Source organism: Mustela erminea, chromosome 20, assembly GCF_009829155.1.
Source record: "Mustela erminea isolate mMusErm1 chromosome 20, mMusErm1.Pri, whole genome shotgun sequence".
Classification (NCBI taxonomy): domain Eukaryota; kingdom Metazoa; phylum Chordata; class Mammalia; order Carnivora; family Mustelidae; genus Mustela; species Mustela erminea.
The window spans coordinates 9627425-9647342 of NC_045633.1; the positions used below are offsets into that span (position 1 = coordinate 9627425).

At 44.1% G+C, this 19918-nt stretch overlaps 1 protein-coding gene across 4 annotated transcripts in view; it reads left to right on the top strand.

The window, feature by feature from the left end:
• Positions 1-19918, top strand: part of TMC7 (transmembrane channel like 7) — a 54367-nt gene that overhangs the window by 27245 nt on the left and 7204 nt on the right. For 2 of the 4 annotated variants that reach the window (XM_032328247.1, XM_032328248.1), the window contains exons 6-13: positions 2420-2565; positions 4540-4687; positions 5702-5875; positions 7969-8126; positions 12097-12214; positions 12550-12647; positions 13515-13701; positions 16899-17029. In XM_032328247.1, the coding sequence (XP_032184138.1) occupies positions 2420-2565; positions 4540-4687; positions 5702-5875; positions 7969-8126; positions 12097-12214; positions 12550-12647; positions 13515-13701; positions 16899-17029 (1160 nt within the window). The remainder of the gene's footprint in view (positions 1-2419; positions 2566-4539; positions 4688-5701; positions 5876-7968; positions 8127-12096; positions 12215-12549; positions 12648-13514; positions 13702-16898; positions 17030-19918) is intronic. The other 2 variants (XM_032328249.1, XM_032328250.1) reach the window with 1 other exon arrangement.

Consider the following 19918-nt stretch of genomic DNA (forward strand, 5'->3'; position numbering starts at 1 on the left):
GCACCCAAGAGTTCTTTATATATTGTAGATACAAGTGCCTTATCAAATACATGATTTACAAGTATTTTCTTCTATTCTCTGGATTATCTTTACAAATTTTTTATTGTGTCCTTGGAAGCACAAAAGTTTTTATTTTTTTAATTTATTTAACTTAATTAATTTATTTATTTGATAGAGATAGACACAGCGAGAGGGAACACAAGCAGGGGGAGAGGGAGAGGGAGAAGCAGGCTTCCCGCTGAGCGGAAGCCCGATGTGGGGCTTTCTTCTGGGACCCTGGGATCATGGCCTGAGCAGAAGGCATATGCTTAATGACTGAGCCACCCATGCACCCCGTAAAATTTGTAATTTTTTTTTTTAAGATTTGATTTATTTATTTGACAGAGTGATAGAGAGAGAGCACAAGTAGGCAGAGCAGGAGGCAGAGGGAGGCGGAGAAGCAGGCCTCCTGCTGAGCAGGGAGCCTGATGCAAGGCTCCATTCTAGGACACCGGGATCACAACCTGAGCCAAAGGCAGATGGTCAACTGACTAAGCCACACACGCACCCCCAAATCTGTAATTTTGATGAAGTCCTTTTTATTTTCCTTTCATTGCTTGGGCTTTTGGTGCTAATTATCTAAGATTTCATGAACAAATTTAAAGTCATAAAGACTTTGGTCCTCTGTTTTCTTCTAAGAGTTTTCTAGTTTTGGCTCTTGCATTTAAGTCTTTGATCCATAAGTTAATTCTGACATATGGGATAAAGTAGGGGTTCAACTTTTCTTTCTTTCTTTTTTTAAAATTTATTTATTTGAGAGAGAGAGAGAGAGCATGAGAAGAAGGGGGGTCAGAGGGAGAAGCAGACTCCTTGCCAAGCAGGGAGCCTGATGCGGGACTCGATCCCGGGACTCCAGGATCTATCTTTCTTTCTTTCTCTCTCTCTCATGTGCTATCCAGCTCTCTCAGCACCATTTCTTTTTTTTTTTTTAATTGTGTTATGTTAGTCACTATAAAATACATCATTAGTTTTTGATGTGGTGTTCCATGATTCATGGTTTATGTACAACACCAGCAGCACCATTTCTTTCTTTTTTTTTTTAATTAACGATTTTATGGATTTATTTGACAGAGATCACAAGTAGGCAGAGAGGCAGGCAGAGAGAGAGAAAGGGAAGCAGGCTCCCTGCTGAGCAGAGAGCCTGATGCAGGGCTCAATCCCAGGACCCTGGCATTATGACATGAGCCAAAGGCAGAGGCTTTAACCCACTAAGCCACCCAGGTGCCCCCTTTTTCAAGATTGTTTTGGCTATTCTAGATCCCTTGCAGTTTCACGTTCATTTTAGGATTAGCTAGTAAATTTCTACAAAGAAGACACCAGGGATTCTGATAGGTTTGTGTTGAATCTGTAGATGAGTTTGGAGATTGCTGTGTATTTCCTGGTCCATGAACATGGTATGTTTTCCATTTACTTAGATCTTAATTTTTTTTAAAGATTTTATTTCTTTGAGAGAGAGGGATAGGGAGAGGAGCAGGAGGAGAAGGACAAGCAGACTCCATGCTGAACACAGAGCCACATGCAGGGCTCAATCTCATGACCCTGAGGTCATGACCTGAGCTGAAATTAAGAGTCTAACGCTTAACTGACTGAGCCATCCAGGTGCCCCTTTAATTTTAAGATCTTTAATTTTTTTTTTAAGATTTTATATATTTATTTGACAGAGGGACAGCAAGAAAGGGAACACAAGCAAGGGGAGTGGGAGAGGGAGAAGCGGGCTTCCAGCTGAGCAGGGAGCCCAGCACAGGGCTTCATCCCAGGACTCTAGGACCACGACCTGAGCCGAAGGCAGATGCTTAATGACTGAGCCACCCAGGCGCCCCTAGATTTTTAATATTTTATACAATGTTTTCTAGTCTTAAGCATGTAAGATTTACACTTCATTTGTTAAATCTCTTCCTAAATATGTTACCCTTTCTGCTGCTGTTGCGCATGGAATTATTTTCTTAATTTCATTTTTGGATCATACACCTCTGTATTTTTTTTTAAACTTCATTTTTTTTATTTGACAGAGATATCACAAGTAGACAGAGAGGCAGGCAGAGAGAGATGGGGGGGAAGCAGGCTCCCTGCTGAGCAGAGAGTCTGATGTGGAGCTCTCTCCCAGGACTCTGAGATCATGAACTGAGCTGAAGGCAGAGGCTTAACCCACTGAGCCACCCAGGCACCCCACCTCTGTATTTTTAATGCTTGGGGTTTTATCAATGCTTTGTTCCCCAGACACTAACTGAGTAGTCCTTATGACTGTAGGATCGTTCCAGTGTCTGGGAATTCAGGGATGAACTATGACACTAAAACATGGGTTCCTTGAGGCAGAGATGGTCTCCCAGTTCCCTGCAGTGAACATAACCAGCGTGACCTCATGCCTTTGGCTTTGTTTCAGGGTTTCTTGGAGGAGACCTGCCTCTTTTATGGACATTACACCATTGATGGAGTGAAATTTCACAACTTCACCTACGATCTGCCCCTGGCTTATTTATTAAGCACAATTGCCTACCTGGCCCTGAGCCTTCTTTGGATAGTAAAAAGGTAAAATTTATCAGGCCATTGTGTTCTTTTGGAATTACTGTTGATGGTTGAGTTTATTCACGGTCTGGGAGCCATTGCCCAAGGGATGAGTAGAGTTCAGAGTCCCATTCCAGGGATATGGGAAAAAAAGTTTGTGAGTATGTTGTATGCCAAGGAGACTTAGAGGTAACAGAGGCAAGATTTGGTAGCTGGAACAGCACTCAAATCATCATTGCTCACGTTTGCCAGCACTGTAATGTAACCTTATCTCTGATCTAGTATGGTTGCTAATCAGGTCTTTTTTGGGTTGTAAGTGGCAGAAATCCAACTCTGACAAACTGGGTAAAAGGGAATTGAGAGAACCAAGGAAGGGAGGAAACTCCAAATTACAGGCTGGATAAGGATATGGTTATGTCTTCCAAACAACCAAAAGCAAGGGTTCTCTCATCTCTGGCGATTCTCCTGGTGGTGGCTTTCTCTCTCTTTCTTTCTTTCTTTCTTTCTTTCTTTCTTTCTTTCTTTCTTTCTTTCTTTCTGTCTTTCTTTTTTAAAGATTTTATTTATTTGAAAGAGAGAGAGATCACAAGTAGGCAGAGAGGCAGGCGGGGGGGAGCGGGGAAGGAGGCTCCCCGCTGAGCAGAGCCCAACTCGGGGCTGTATCCCAGGACCCTGAGACCATGAGACCATGACCACCAGAGCTGAAAGCAGAGGCTTAACCCACTGAGCCCCCCAGGCGCCCCTGGTGGTGGCTTTCTTATGTGGACTCCGAAGGTCACAGGTTCAGAAATCCTTTTTAAGAGGCTTCTTGGCTCTTCACTCAGATACCCAACTCTGACCCTTTAACTAAAGGCAGTGGGTCCAGACGGTATGAGAACCTCACATTTTCCATGGTAGACAGGTGCTTCAGTGGGAGATGCCAGTTCCCAAGAAGTGAATAGCAAGGAATATTAATTAAAAATTTAAACTTTTAATTTAAATTTTAGTTAGTTAAATGAATTAAAATTACAAAGTGTGCAACAGTGTGGCATCTGACCTGAACAGGTGCTTGCTCTCTAAATATTGGGTTATTTTATGATTTAAGTAATCGATTCATTCATTCCTAGTGGTCGTATTACAGTCCAGACATTCCAGATAAATGTGGCAAGACCACCCATTACCTGCCCTCAAGGAGTTTAAAATGTAGTCAAGTTAACGGGCTACAAGCAGTAAACCCATAATAATTGCCTATTAGGGTCATTGCCATGAAGAAAGTAGACTAAGTAGACTAAACTGAAGTGGGGTCAGAACTTTAGAGGGCATGGTGAGGAATCTTTGGAAGGGATGTTTGAGCTTAAACCCGAATGATGAGAAAGAAGCAGCCATGGGAAGAGGCAGGGGAAGAAATGTCTGAGGAATTCTTAGAGGGGTCCTGTAAGTATAAAGACCCTGTGGCCAGAGAAGTTAGTGAGTTGTTTTTTTGTTTTTTTTTTTTAAAGAGTTATTTATTTATTTATTTGAAAGACAGAGGTTACAAGTAGGCAGAGAGGCAGGCAGAGAGAGAGAGGAGAAAGCAGGCTCCCTGCTGAGCAGAGAGCCCGATGCGGGGCTCGATCCCAGGACCCTGGGATCAGGACCTGTGCTGAAGGCAGAGGCTTTAACCCACTGAGCCACCCAGGCACCCCGTTTGTGAGTTTTTAGAAAGGAAAAAAAGCCATGGTAGTCGCAGCAGCATGGCCATATGGGAGGAAGGATGGCATAGTGCAGGATCTCGAGGCTGTGGTCAAGAGTTTGGATTTTATTCCAACTGTGAGAGAAGCCCTTGGATAAATGAGATTCTTTTTCACAACTAGCTACCTGGTTAGCTGCCCCATATACGTGGCATGGTCCAAAACTTGTCCCCGTGAAAATGAGTGGAAAACACAGCCATGCGTAACTTTATGTTGTCAGCAAAGCCAATCCACAGGTCCGTGTTTCACTGTTGTTCTTCTAAGAAGGGTCATCGTGTTTTGGGGTCAGGTCGGTGGAAGGATTCAAAATCAACCTGATCCGGAGTGAGGAGCACTTCCAAAGTTACTGCAACAAGATCTTTGCCGGCTGGGACTTCTGCATCACCAACCGCAGCATGGCAGACCTGAAGCACAGTAGCCTGCGGTATGAGCTCCGAGTGAGTGCTGCTGGGTTTTCTCTCAGCCGGTTCCTTGCCAGTGAAGTCATGCCTGGGAAAGCTATGGGGGTTGCACCTGGCAGAGAACCTGGGTGAGGGCCAAGCTCTCTTTAGTGCTTAGCAAGCTGCCCTTGTGTCATCTTCCAGAACTTTCCATGGAGAACCACCTCCGGGGTTTGAGCACCTTCACTGAAGGTGGGTGGAAAGGGGTGGTGTTTGCCCTCCTTCCCCACCGCCTTCTAGTGCTATTTTTCCACCTGCTGAGAACTTGTCATGCATCCCTTACACCAGGAGAAACAGAACTAGACAAGGTGGAGTGGGGGGCATAGGAAAAATACAAGAGAATTTCCAGATTCTTAAGGGGAGAAAGAGGAGCAAACAGTATCTTGAACAAACCCACCAATAGGAGGAGGAGATGATCATAACAAAAGCTTAATAAAGGGAGATGGAAGGAATCAAATCAAATGTGTGATTTGTTCAAAGGAATGACACATACTAGAGTTAAGTAGTGCCGGGAATAGGTTTTGCTTAACTTTTCACAGTTATTGTGAAGTCTAACTGCAGTCTTTTTCTTTTCTTTTTTTTTAAGATTTTATTTATTTGAAAGAGAGAGAGAGAGAGCATGAGTTGGAGAAGGGGGGAGCAGAGGGAGAGGGAGAAGCAGAGCAGGAAGCCCTACATGAGGGCTGAGCAGGAAGCCCTACATGAGGCTAGATCTCAGGACCCTGGGATCCTGACCTGAGTCGAAGGCAGACGCTCAACCGACTGAGCCACCCAGGTGCCTCTAACTGCAAGTCATAGATAGGAGGGTCTGCCTTGACTTAGGCCTTAGTAAACATGAAAGCTGGTTGGGCTTGGTCTGGGAAGATATCTGGGCAGACGTGAACATTTAAAGAAGGTCTTAACCCTTTAAGGGTTAAGATGGATGGATGCGACCATGATGATGAATTCCAGGTTCTACCCCTGAGTATCCCTTCCCCTCGTGCTCACAGAGGAGTTTTCTTTGGCCCTCAGGCAGATCTCGAGGAAGAAAGAATTCGGCAGAAGATAGCAGAAAGGACATCAGAAGAGACCATACGGATTTACTCTCTGAGACTGTTTTTGAACTGTATTGTTCTAGCCGTGTTAGCCGCATGCTTTTACGCAATCTATAGAGCGACAATATTCTCACAAGAGCACATGAAAAAAGTAAGTACTCTGTGAAAGTCAGTTTAACTGTTACCCTGGTTGGACATTAGGTGTGTCAAGTGTGTTACCAGCCTCTGACGTAGAGACCATCATCATTTCTGTTTTATATGTAAGGATCTAAGTTCGACTGTTCAGAGAACTAAAAATCAGAGGTAACCAATTTCTACTTTTTTTTTTGAAGATTTTATTTATTTATTTGAGAGAGAGAGAGATAGCAAGCGAGAGAGAGAGCATAAGCAGGGGGGAGGGGGAGAAGCAGGCTCCTTGCTGAGCAGGGCACCCGAGGAAGGGCTTGATTCCACACCCTAGGATCACAACCTGAGCCGAAGGCACACCCTTTAACCCACTGAGCCATCCAGTAGCCCCCAATTTCCACTTTTTTTTTTTTAAGATTTTATTTATTTATTTGACAGAGAGCGAGATCACAGGTGGGCAGAGAGATGGGCAGAGAGAGAGGGGGAAGCAGGCTTCCTGCTGAGCAGAGAGCCTGATGTGGGGCTCAATCCCAGGACCCTGAGATCATGACCTGAGCCGAAGGCAGAGGCTTAACCCACTGAGCCACCCAGGCGCCACCCAATTTCTACTTTTAATAAAAATATAAGACCATCCAACAAGAGTGTTTGGAATTCCTCCTAGAATCCACAATACTCAAATTCAGGTTTGCCTACCTACATTTACTCCTCAACTCCATTACTGATTAGCTGTGGCCCCAGTTTACCTAAAACAGCAGTGGTTTTAAAAATCCACATTGGTCTGGTGGCTTTGATTAATGAAATCAGTCATTGGAGGAGGGTCCCAGGTTCCTTCCATCTTGTGGCTCTGCCATCCTTAGGGTATGCCCTCTTCTGTGTGGTACGAGATAGTTAAGCATGTCCACATTCTAGCCAACGGGAATGATGGGAAGGTATACCCTTTTCTTCAAGGGCAAGACCTTTTAAGTGCTTGCACTCAAAATGTCTACTAACATCCCTTTGGCCAGAATTTAGTCAGATAGCTGTAACTCACTCTAAGAGAGGCCAGGAAATAATAGTTTTTTCCCCAGATAGCTGTGTATGTGGCCAAATAGTCTAGTACTCTGGAAGGAGAGAATGGCTAGTCCAAATCAATAACTACTATGGCCTTGAAAATACTTTAGATTACCCATTAATATAGACTGTATGAATTTTTTTTTAATACTTGACCTTAACTCATTCAATAGAGCTAATTTTTCTTTCTCTGATACTAGAGCATGATTCTCTATTCGAACATCCAAAAAGGGAAATGACTTGTGTTTATTTTTATTTTTATTTAATTTTTAATTTTTTTAAAAAATATTTTATTTATTTATTTGACAGACAAAGATTACAAGTAGGCAGAGAGGCAGGCAGAGAGAGAGGAGGAAGCAGGCTCCCTACAGAGCAGAGAGCCCGATGTGAGGTTTGATCCCAGGACTCTGGGATCATGACCTGAGCCGAAGGCAGAGGCCTTAACCCATTGAGCCACCCAGGCGCCCCTTAATTTTTAATTTTTTAAAAGATTTTATTTATTTATTTGACAGAGAGAGAGAGAGAGAGATCACAAGTAGGCAGAGAGATAGGGGAAAGCAGGTTCCCCACTGAGCAGAGAGCCTGATGCGGGCCTCCATCCCAGGACCCTGAGATCATGACCTGAGCCGAAGGCAGAGGCTCAACCTGAGCCACTCGGGCACCCCCCTCCTTTTTTTTTTTTTTTTAACAGAGAGAGAGAGAGGGATAAAGGAAGAAAGAGAGAGAGACTCCCAAGCAGGCTCCATGCTCAGTGCATAGCCAGACATGGGGCTTGATCTCATGACCTTGAGATCATTCCTTGAGCCAAAATCAAGAGTCAGATACTTAAGCCGCTGAGTGACCCAAGGACCCCAGAAAATGGCTCATGTTTAGGGGCCAAGCTGAATGACATATATGTTTTGTTTGTTATTTAAATATATATAGCAGAGTTCTTTTTTTCTCTTCTGGTTCTATTGACATAGTTGACATATAACATAAAATGTATAGCATAATGACTTGATGTCCGTGTAGTTAGTTCTTTCAAGGTCATTTCGTATGTGATACAACTTCCCTTTGTTATCTTCATAGGAAATTGACAAGATGGTTTTTGGAGAGAACCTTTTGATATTGTACCTGCCTTCTATTGTGATCACGCTGGCCAATTTTATCACCCCAATGATCTTTGCCAAGATCATCCACTATGAGGATTATTCTCCAGGCTTTGAGATCCGGCTGACAATCCTTAGGTAATGCCTAGACATGCCAAGCAGGTCACCACTTGCCCATGGCAGACCTTGTTAATCATTTGCGGCCCCTTTTCCTGCTGACCCAAGAACGCTCGACAACCTTCAGACAGCCCACATGAATGAATCAGAGTTTGCCCATGCAGTGAAATCTCTTTGACTTAAGCATGTACTCAGTGGTATTATATTTTTGGTTCACGTATTAGCACATCGACAGCTGAGGGCATAAGGTGGGGCCCTGGGATTGCTCAGAAGATGTTAGGAATGACAGCAGGGAAATGAGGAAATGAGACAGCAAAGGGAAGGCAGCTGATAAAACGTATCTTATTGGGGCTGTTGGCAGCCGGGGCTCGACCCTACTAGGAAACTGGGTGTTTGGGTGGGATATAGATTAGTGGGTTCCTACCCACCAAGGTGTCTGTCCTGTACTTCATAAGGGTGGCCGGCTCCCGGAGGCATCAACTCCCCATGCTCCCACCTCGCTAGCCCCTGTGCATGGGCCTTGGGAGGAGAGGGGAGGAGACTTACAAGTGCATTGACCAGGAACCTGCGGCATCTGCTGGGTTAGTAAGGGCCGAGAAAGTGTTGCCAGGTCACTGACTGGGTGTACGGTAGCTGACTGCTTATAATTTGTTGGACTGTCTCTTCTCATTCTAAATAAACACTCAGTTTCTTAAAGAGAAAAAAAGAGGGGCACCTGGGTGGCTCAGTTGTTAAGTGTCTGCCTTCAGCTCAGGTCATGATCCCGGTGTCCTGGGATCGAGCCCCGTGTTGGGCTCCCTGCTCAGTAGGAAGCCTGCTTCTCTCTCTCCCATTCCCCCTGCTTGTGTTCCTTCTCTATCTCTGTGTCAAATAAATGAATAAATAAATAAAATCTTTCAAAAAAAAAAAAGAAAGAAAAAGAAAAGACAGCTGTAAAGCAGGGTCTAGGGAGCTAACACAAGTAAGTTTAGAGGACCAGCTGGAGACTGTGTGAAATAGAGTGTTTCATGCCTCAGATGGCATTTGTATTTTTTAAAAAACTTTATTTTGGAAAATTCCGAACAGAAACGGAAGGTATAATAAGCCTCCGTATGCCCATCACTTAGTTTTTTTTTTGTTTTTTTTTAATTGTAGTAGAGCTTCTTTCTTTATTTTTTTAATTAAATTTATTTATTTTCAGCATAACAGTATTCATTATTTTTTCACCACACCCAGTGCTCCATGCAATCCGTGCCCTCTATAATACCCACCACCTGGTACCCCAACCTTCCACCCCCCCACCACTTCAAACCCCTCAGATTGTTTTTCAGAGTCCATAGTCTTTCATGATTCACCTCCCCTTCCAATTTCCCCCAACTCCCTTCTCCTCTCTAACTCCCCTTGCCCTCCATGCTATTTGTCATGCTCCACAAATAAGTGAAACCATATGATAAGTGACTCTCTCTGCTTGACTTATTTCACTCAGCATCATCTCTTCCAGTCCCGTCCATGTTGCTACAAAAGTTGGGTATTCGTCCTTTCTGATGGAGGCATAATACTCCATAGTGTATATGGACCACATCTTCCTTATCCATTCATCCGTTGAAGGGCATCTTGGTTCTTTCCACAGTTTGGTGACTGTGGCCATTGCTGCTATAAACATTGGGGTACAGATGGCCCTTCTTTTCACGACATCTGTATCTTTGGGGTAAATACCCAGGAGTGCATTGCCTGTGTTGGAGGGGATGTGGAGAAAGGGGAACGCTCTTACACTGTTGGTGGGAATGCAGGTTGGTGCAGCCTCTTTGGAGAACAGTGTGGAGATTCCTCAAGAAATTAAAAATAGAACTTCCATCACTTAGTTTTGATCATTACCAACCATTTGCGGATCTTGTTTCATCTGTCCCCGCCCCCAACTTTAGCTGGATTATTTTAAGCAAATCTTTTTTCACCTTTATCCCCCCTTAACAGACCATCATCACACCTCATAAAATTAAGTCAGTTCCCAATGAAGTTGCAAAGGACTTTCCAGGATTAGTTGGTTCAAAGCAGGATCCAGACAAAGGCCACATGCTATGTTTGGTGGTGGTTATGTCTCTTAAGCCCCCTTTACTCTTTTAAGAACCCCTACCCCTTTCATTAGGCCATGGATTTGTGGAAGAAATGAACATTTGTCCTGTAGCATGTCCCCTCGTGTGGATTTAATTCATTGTTTCTTTGTGTTCTGCATTCTGTTGCCCACAGTTGCTATAAACTACAGTGTAGATTCTGACTTTTTATTCGATTCCATCTTTAGTTATGGGCCCCTCCTGAGTGGTGCTGGTTCCTTGAATTCCAGCAGGAGGAATAGGCTGTCAGGTGGCATGCTACGTAACGAGAAGAGTGAGCAGATGTGTGGCTTTGCTTTTCCCCCCACTTTTTCATATTTCATTTTTTTTAATAGCCAAACAATAGAAAAACACCTTTCAAAAAAGTTAGCTCACTCTGCCCTCCTGTCTCGAATCCTGCTTCCCAAGAGAGCCCTCATCTGTGGGGTTCCTGGTGTTTACTCGCCCATTTTGTGTTCTTTGAGAAACAAGATCATATATAAGTGACACTCTGTAACATGCTTTTTCCCCTTCTCAGTATATCAGACGTCACTCAAAGCTCATACTTGAAAGATTCCATTAGTTCACTTCAGCAATGCATCATGTTCTGTAGTGTGGATATAACATCATGGGTTCAGGAATTCCCAGCTTTCTCATTGTTTTTTCCCTTACCATTTAAAAAAAATTGTAACAAAATACGTATATAACATAAAATTTACCATTTTAGACATTTTTTATTTATTTATTTATTTTTGCTTTTTAGATTTTGTTTATTTATTTGACAGACAGATATCACAAGTAGGCAGAGAAGTAGACAAAGAGGCAGGTAGAGAGAGAGGAGGAAGCAGGCTCTGCACTGAGCAGAGAGCTGGATGAGGGCTTGATCCTAGGACCCTGGGATCATGACCTGAGAAGGCAGAGGCTTTAACCCACTGAGCCACCCAGGTGCCCCTTGTTGATTTATTTGACAGACAGAGATCACAAGTAGGCAGAGAGGCAGGCCGGGTTTGGGCAGGGGGTATGCTGCCTCCCTGTTGAGAGAGCTGGCTCCCACAGGCAGCCCGACGTGGGGCTCGACCCCAGGACCCCAAGACCACAACCTGAGCCAAAGGCAGAGGCCTAAACCACTGAGCCACCAGGTGCCCCTTCATTTTAGACATTTTTAAAAAAGATTTTGTTTTTATGTAATCTCCTCACCCAGTATGCGACTAGAACTCACAACCTTGAGACTACATGCTCCTCTGAATGTGCCACCCAGGTGCCCCCATTGTAGACAGTAAAAAAAAAAAATATTTAGGGTGCTGAGTGTCTGCCTTCCACTCAGCTCATGATCCCACTCCTGGGATCCAGGCCTGCATCGGGCACCTTGCTCAACAGGGAGCTTGCTTCTCCATCTCCCGCAGCCTGCTGCTCCCCCTGCTTTGCTCTATTGCTCCCTCTCACCTCCTCTCTCTCAAATAAATAAAATCTTTAAAAAATTAAATTAAAATTAAAAAAAAAATTCAAATTTATTTATTTATTTATAGTGCATGCACAAGCGGGGGAGGGGCAGAGGGGGAAAGAGAGAGAATCTCAAGCAGACTCCATGCTGAGCACAGAGCGTGATATGGGACTTGATCCCAGGACCCTGAGATCATGGCCTGAGCTGAAATCAACAGACACTTACTTAACTGACTAAACCACCCAGGTGCCCCTAGACATTTGTAAGTGTACAGTCCTGTGGCATTAAGTACATTCCCCATGCTGTGCCACCAGCGCTGCTATCCATTTCTAGAACGTTCTCAGAATCCCAAACAGAAACTCTCTGATTATTTGTGGGTTTGGTTTGAAGGTTTTCTGCTCTCTAGCCTTAGCTCCAGGTAGCCAGTAGCCAGCCTGCCCTGAGGCCTCTTCCCATCTCCCCCCCACCACCACCACCACCGCAGGTGTGTCTTTATGCGGCTGGCTACCATCTGTGTGCTGGTGTTCACCCTGGGCTCCAAGATTACATCCTGTGATAACTACTCCTGTGAGCTGTGTGGCTACAACCAGAAACTCTACCCGGTGAGCCTGCAGGGATGGGGGCGTCCTGCAGGGGGCAGTAATTGGCGGGGGGCGGGGGAGGTGTGTGACAGGCTCAAAGTCAAGAGAACAGCCCTCAAAGTTATGGATTTGAATCCCAGCTGATCTGCTTTTCTGCTGTGTAGCCAAGTCTCACACAGCAGGCCCTTCTATAGCTTGAACACCAGAGTGTGTGCTGCATCTCCGAGGAGCGTCAGCGGATGGCCTCCAGAGGCAGCAGAATCTGAGGGTGGACAGGGCTATTGGAAGGAGTGTGAGAACCTGGCTTTCTCTGCCCCACGTTGGGCCTCATTTTCTCTTGATCTCTTTGGTTTCAGTGCTGGGAGACCCAGGTTGGGCAGGAAATGTACAAGCTGATGATCTTTGACCTCATCATCATCTTGGCTGTGACGCTTTTTGTGGATTTTCCCAGAAAGTAAGTGTGAGGGGTACCCCTCTGATTTCCGCCTACCCCTTCTAGTCCCTTCCATATCCCCAGTGGAGGCTCCCATCACAGCTGCTCTTCAGTTCACAGAAATCACTGACAACCATCCAAAGACTTACAGTTGCCTCTAGGCCATTGACCCCATAGTCCATTAGGTGCCCCCTTGAAAGGCAACAGAAACCAAAATGGCTCTGCTTCCCATGGAGATGGCTTCTGGCCATCAGCACAGCTACTGTCAGGGGAGACCCTCCAGGTTCATGCCCCAGCACTGCCACTTGCTGGTCATGTGACCTTGGGCACGTTATTTAAGCTTTGTGCTGACTGCGCCACCCAGGAGACTCTATTTTTCTTTATTTTTTTATTTTTTTAGAGAGAGAGAGAGAGTTGGGGGGTGGTGACAGGAGGGGCAGAGGGAGAGAATGTAGGATTCCAAGAAGTGGCAAGCTAGGTGGTAGGGTTCTCATAAGCCATTTTCTGTGTGAATGCACGTTACTGTTTGGGCTGAGTGGCAAACGAGCATAGCGACTGCCTGTGTCATCCGTTGTCACCACAACCTGGTGAAGTACGTTGGGTTAAAATTCCCCCACATTCCCAATGAGGAAAACGAACCTTGTCTAACTCATCTGGCCCCCTAGGACCAGGGGCCTGAGATTAACACACACACAGTTGCTCACTGTAGAGTGCCACATGTCAGCAAAGACACTGGAGACAACCTAAATGCCCATCAGGAGGGGCCTTCTGACAAATTATAAGGCATGAGAAATGTGTGTAGAAAACAGCCTTGATGGGGTAGACGTGGTTCTGTGGTCGTGGCAGGCACTGGCAGTCCAGGTGACATATTGTCCCGTTCGTGTCCAGGCTCCTGGTGACCTACTGTTCTTCTTGGAAGCTGATTCAGTGCTGGGGACAACAGGAATTTGCCATTCCCGATAACGTCCTGGGGATCGTCTATGGGCAGACCATTTGCTGGATTGGAGCTTTTTTCTCACCGCTTCTCCCTGCCATTGCAACCTTGAAGTTCATTATCATCTTTTATGTGAAAGAGGTAAGGAGAGCGGGGGTGGGGGGAGCTCCTGTTCTGGACTATTCTTGACCTCCCAAGGCATTCAGCAGGTCGTGTGTCTACAGCCCCCACACACACATCCCATCAGACTTATCAAAATTACATCCCTTATTTGGTGTGTATTTTTATTCTGGAAAAAAGACTTGGGATGGATTTCCACATCTTTATAATTTTGAGAGTTTTGTTAAGACTTTTTTTTTGCCCCTATGATTTAAATGTTGTTTTTGTAAATAACTGTCTAAGAGGGGAGCCACAATTGAGCCACCCGTGGGCAGTGGCATATTCTGGTGATGTTTCACAAAACATCTATTAATTTAAGTTTTATAATTTTCCATTTGGATGTTGGAGCCGATGTATTTATTTTCAGGTCTCAAGTATTTGTGTCGCTCCTCAAATGGCTCACAGGCCCCGAGCATTGTGGCTGAACTAAGTGCTTATTGGGTAGAATGCTCTGTGAATGACTAATTGATCTGGGCTTATTAACTGAGCTGTTATTATTATTATTGAGGCAATATATGCTCACTATTAAATTATAGACAGGCGTGCCTGGGTGGCATAATCAATTGAGCATTGGTTTCGGCTCAGGTCCTGATCTCAGGTCATGAGATCGAGCCCCGCATCGGGCTCCAGACTCAGTATAGTCTACTTAAGATTCTCTCTGTCTCTCCTTCTGCCCCTGCCCGCACACCCCAGGCGCTCTCTCTCAAAATAAATAAATAAATCTTAAAAAAAAAAAAAAACCTTTATAAACTATATACAGACATGTATACAGTAACTTCCAACCCTTCTTCTGGAGTTGCCCTCTGTTAACAGGCCCCACGCTTGCTTATTACCTATTATGCCAAGCCCTAAGGATTCAGAAATGGAGGTAATAATAATAGCATTAATAATAATGACAGGGCGCCTGGGTGGCTCAGTGGGTTAAGCCACTGCCTTCGGCTCAGGTCATGATCTCAGGGTCCTGGGATCGAGTCCCGCATTGGGCTCTCTGCTCAGCAGGGAGCCTGCTTCCTCCTCTCTCTCTCTGCCTGCCTCTCTGCCTACTTGTGATCTCTCTGTCAAATAAATAAATAAAATCTTTAAAAAAAATAATGACAGTAATAACAGTTGTAAGAATACCATGTGCCCCCACTCTGCTGAACACTTTACACGGGTCGTCATGCAATGCTTACACTCATCTTTTGATTTTACAAATCAGAAAGCTGAAGTTCAGAGAGGTTAAGTAAGTAGCCCCAGGTCACATAGCTTACAAGTGACTCCAGATTTACTTCACTCGAGGGCCTAAGCTATTTATTTATTTATTTAAGATTTTATTTATTTATTTGACAGAGAGAAATCACAAGTAGATGGAGAGGCAGGCAGAGAGAGAGAGAGGGAAGCAGGCTCCCTGCTGAGCAGAGAGCCCGATGCGGGACTCGATCCCAGGACCCTGAGATCATGACCTGAGCCGAAGGCAGCAGCTTAACCCACTGAGCCACCCAGGCACCCCGGCCTAAGCTATTTAATCCTTAGGTAAGCAGCACCTTGAATTGGGCTGTATTTCCAACCCAGATGTTTTGGCCTTTGAAGAATGTTCTGGTGCTTTCATGTGGAAACTTGAGTTGGTCGAAAGCACCAAAGGAGAGATGGATGTCAGAAAACTTAGAACTTTTTCCTTTCCCTGAAAATATTGGTCACCCAGTGCTTTTCTGGTGTGTGGCTTAGTAAAGACATGTGGGGGTGATAGAGTAGGTCATGGGCACTGGGCTGAATTGTGATACCACAGGCCTGACCAGCCAGCCACCCCCGAATAGGACACCAGGGGTCCCTGGCGCTTATTGCTGTCCAGCTCACAAGATTTTCTGGCTACTGCTGAGGTAAGAGCAGCTTGAGGCCCCCTCCCAGTAATGGAGGTCTCTAAAAATATTAAGGAGAAATTGTATGCCTATAAATGTACCCTTCACTCCTTTCCACTTAATGTTTCCACAAGTCTTTTTCACCTTGGTAGAAAATTTGCTTTTATTTTTTTTATTTTTATTTTTTAAAAAGATGTTATTTATTTATTTGAGAGAGAGAAAGAGCATGAGAGAAAGAGAGAGTGACAGAGCAGGAGGAGGGGCAGAGGAAGAAGCAGACTCCCTGCTGAGCAGAGAGCCCAACATGGGGCTGGATCCCAGGACCCCAAGATCATGACCTGAGCCAAAAACAGCTGCTTCACTGACTAAGCCACCCAAGCACCCTGGAAATATTTGTTTTTAATACAGAGGAAGAATAAATATGCTTATAAAAAATTCAAACAAAATCTCTCTTGGTCTTGTTAGCATAGATCCATTTAATGCATATTTAAAATCCTATGAAGAATACTTTTTATTTCAAAGATTTTATTTATTAATTTGACAGAGAGAAATCACAAGTAGACGGAGAGGCAGCCAGAGAGAGAGAGAGAGGGAAGCAGGCTCTCCGCCGAGCAGAGAGCCCGATGCGGGACTCGATCCCAGGACTCTGAGATCATGACCTGAGCCGAAGGCAGCGGCTTAACCCACTGAGCCACCCAGGCGCCCTGAAGAATACTTTTTAAAAAACGTAAATGAAGGGGTGCCTGGGTGGTTCAGTGGGTTAAAGCCTCTGCCTTTGGCTCAGGTCATGATCCCAGAGTCCTGGGATCGAGCCCCGCAACGGCTCCCTGCTTGGCGGGGAGCCAGCTTCCCCCCACCCCGCCCCTGCCTGCCTCTCTGTCTACCTGTGATCTATCTCTCTGTCAAATTAACAAAAACAAAAACAAAACCAAAAAACATAAATGAGAGCATAGGGCACATTTCACAGTGCCATCCGGGACATAGAGCTCTCTCACCCTCTCGAAGCGTTCCCCAGTATCTCACTGTATAGATGCTCTTGAACCTTCAAGCAGCCCCTGTTGATCGCTATTTTGGTTGCTTCCAGTTATCCCCACACATGAGCAACTGCAGCAGTAAACATCTATATCCATGTATTTTGGCCCCTTTATTCTATTTTCTCATTGGGATGAATTTCTCCAGGGTCGAGGGTCTGAATGAATCATGTTTCATTTTGATCTAGATTGCTGACTACCCTCTGGAAAATTCCTACCCGTTTACATTCCCACTGGAATCCATGAATGGGCTCGTTGATCTTCAAGGAAGCTAGACTCTTACTTTTTTTTCTCTTTCCTTCTCTCCCTTTAGATGAGTCTTCTTTATACCTGCCGACCCTCCCCCAGGCAGTTCAGAGCCTCCAATTCTAATTTCTTCTTCTTGTTGGTGTTGTTGATCGGGTTGTGTTTGGCCATAATACCTCTGACAATCAGCATGGCACGGTAAATATGACTCTGTTTTCTAGAGCATTTGTTTGCTTCTTGGGACATCCCTCTTTTCTGTTCAAGGATCCCTTGAATTCTTTACTGGCTTTCCTCATGAGGTTCCATCTACAGAAGTCGGTAAGTCACTCCTGGTTTGGCCAGGCCCACCTTTGTTTTGGAATCCCTCTCTGGATGCTGGAATGTCCTGGTCCACTTCCAGAAGCTGGGCTTACACTATTGCACTTGTTCTAGAGAGTACCAGCGGGTCTGTCCTGCCCTACTCTCTTTGCCTGGGACCTCTCTTCTAATCTCGTTTGTTTCTGGTTACAAAAATAAGAAGACCTGGAGTGTCTTCAGTGTGACAAGCACTGTGCTAGGTGCTAGGAGTATAGAGATGATTCAGACATGCCACAAGGAATATAGAGTGTAATGTGGAATTCGGTAAGAGTAGAAATGCTTAAGACTAAGGATCAAAAATTGGGGTTTCAAACTCCAGTGACCCTACTTCCTAGGAGTATAGCCATTTATATCAAAGGCCATTAAACATTTTCTGTAAAGGGCAAGCCTAAATGTTTAGGCTTTGTGGGCCATATAGTGTCAGTAGCAACTGTTTAACTGTCTTGTGACATTATGAAAGCAGCCACAGACAGTAACCAAACTAATGGGCATGACTGTGTTCCAATAAAGCTTTATTTATAAAAAACAGATGATGGTTCAGATTTGGCCCATGGGTTATAGTTTACCAATCTCTCTGATTTATTCTCATGCAATTTCATTTCTTCATCTTTAAATTGAAATTCTTAAACTTTGAATCTGTCAGATTTTGTTTTTTAACCAGTTTGAGTATATATATTTTTATTGTTTCTTGTTATAATAATAGATGTTATATAAAAAGTCAAACAGTACAAAAGAGTATAAATTAAAGAGAAAAAAAGTGCCCCTCATCATTCCTTCTTGGTCCTATTCTGCCAAAGTAACCACTATTAATATTTTATTGATACTTCCAGAAATTCATATGAACAATGTATTTATTTTTAAAAGACACATATGGAATAATGCTGTAACTCTGATTGACTGCTTTTTTTTTCCACTTAATTTTATATTGTGCCCTTTTCCATACCAACATATATAGAACTCTCATTGTTTTAAAAAAAATTTTTTTAAAGATTTTATTTATTTATTTGACAGAGAGAAATCACAAGTAGATGGAGAGGCAGGCAGAGAGAGAGAGAGGGAAGCAGGCTCCCTGCTGAGCAGAGAGCCCGATGCGGGACTCGATACCAGGACCCTGAGATCATGACCTGAGCCGAAGGCAGAGGCTTAACCCACTGATCCATCCATACCTTAAAATGTTTTTTAACTTTGACTTTTTTTATATAATACATACATTCACATGACACAAAATTCAAAAAGTATAAGAGTATATGATGGGAATTCATTTTCCAGTCCTATTTCCCAACTACTTAATTTCTGCCTGGGAACCAGTCTTTTCAGATCTCTGTGTCTCTTTCAGTGTTTTTTCTTAGCATTCTGTTTTATGAATAGATCATAAATTGTTCATCCATTTCCTTAAGGAATAGTTAGATTGCTTCCCAGAGTGGTGTTTTTTTTTTTTTTTAAGATTTTATTTATTTATTTATTTGACAGGTAGAGATCACAAGTAGACAGAGAGAGAGAGGGAAGCAGGCTCCCTACTGAGCAGAGAGCCCAATGTCGGGCTCAATCCCAGGACCCCGAGATCATGACCTGAGCCGAAGGCAGCGGCTTAACCCACTGAGCCACCCAGGCGCCCCTTCCCAGAGTGTTTTTTAACCCATAAAGTTGGGCTGCAATGGAAAATCATACACACGGATCTTTGTGATGTGAATATAGGGAGTTTTTTGTAGGTCTTTTTTTTTTTTCTTTGTAGGTCTTTTTTTCTTAATCTTTTTTTTTTTTTTTAAGATTTTATTTATTTGACAGACCACAAGTAGGCAGAGAGGCAGGCAGAGAGAGGAAAGGGGAGGAAGCAGGTTCCCCACTGAGCAGAGAGCCTGACGCGGGGCTCGATCCCAGGACCCCGGGATCATGACCTGAGCCGAAGGCAGAGGCTTTAACCCACTGAGCCACCCAGGCGCCCCTTCTTTGTAGGTCTTAATGACAAAATTTTTCCATTGTAATTTTGATTTTTCCTTACTTTTTATTTTGAAAAATTTGAAAAAATAGCAACAGTGAAGACTCCTATACCCTTCAACTAGATGTCCCAGTTGTTAACATTTTGATTTCGCTGCATTTGTTTTCTCTTTCTCTCTGCACCTACATTTTTTATGGCTGTCATGACCCATTTGAGATTGTTATGGACACCATGGCATACCTCACTAATAACCTCAGCTACCCCCATCTTGAGATCTGGGGGTGCACAGAAAATTGGAGCTAAATACTTGAGCGTGCAGCTCCTGAAAATAAGCATCCTCCTTCCCACGCATCTGCAATAACATTATTGGATGTAATTAATACTAATATTTCTGCCATTTTCAAATTTCTCCATTTGTCCCCAGATAGTCTTTTATGGCCTTGTTTTTAAAATGAGGATCTTTCATGTTTTACCCATTGCTTTTTTTTTTTTAAGATTTTATTTATTTATTCGACAGAGAGAGAGAGAGATCACAAGTAGGCAGAGAGAGAGAGAGGGAAGCAGCTCCCCACTGAGCAGAGAGCCCAATGTGGGGCTCGATCCCAGGACCCCGAGATCATGACCTGAGCCGAAGGCAGAGGCTTAACCCACTGAGCCACCCAGGCGCCCCTACCCATTGCTTTGAATTGCTATGTCTCCTTACTCTCCTTTAATTTTATTTTAAGTAATCTCTATATGCAGTGTGGGGCTCGGACTCCTGACCCTGACTGAAATCATGGGTTGTATTCTCATCT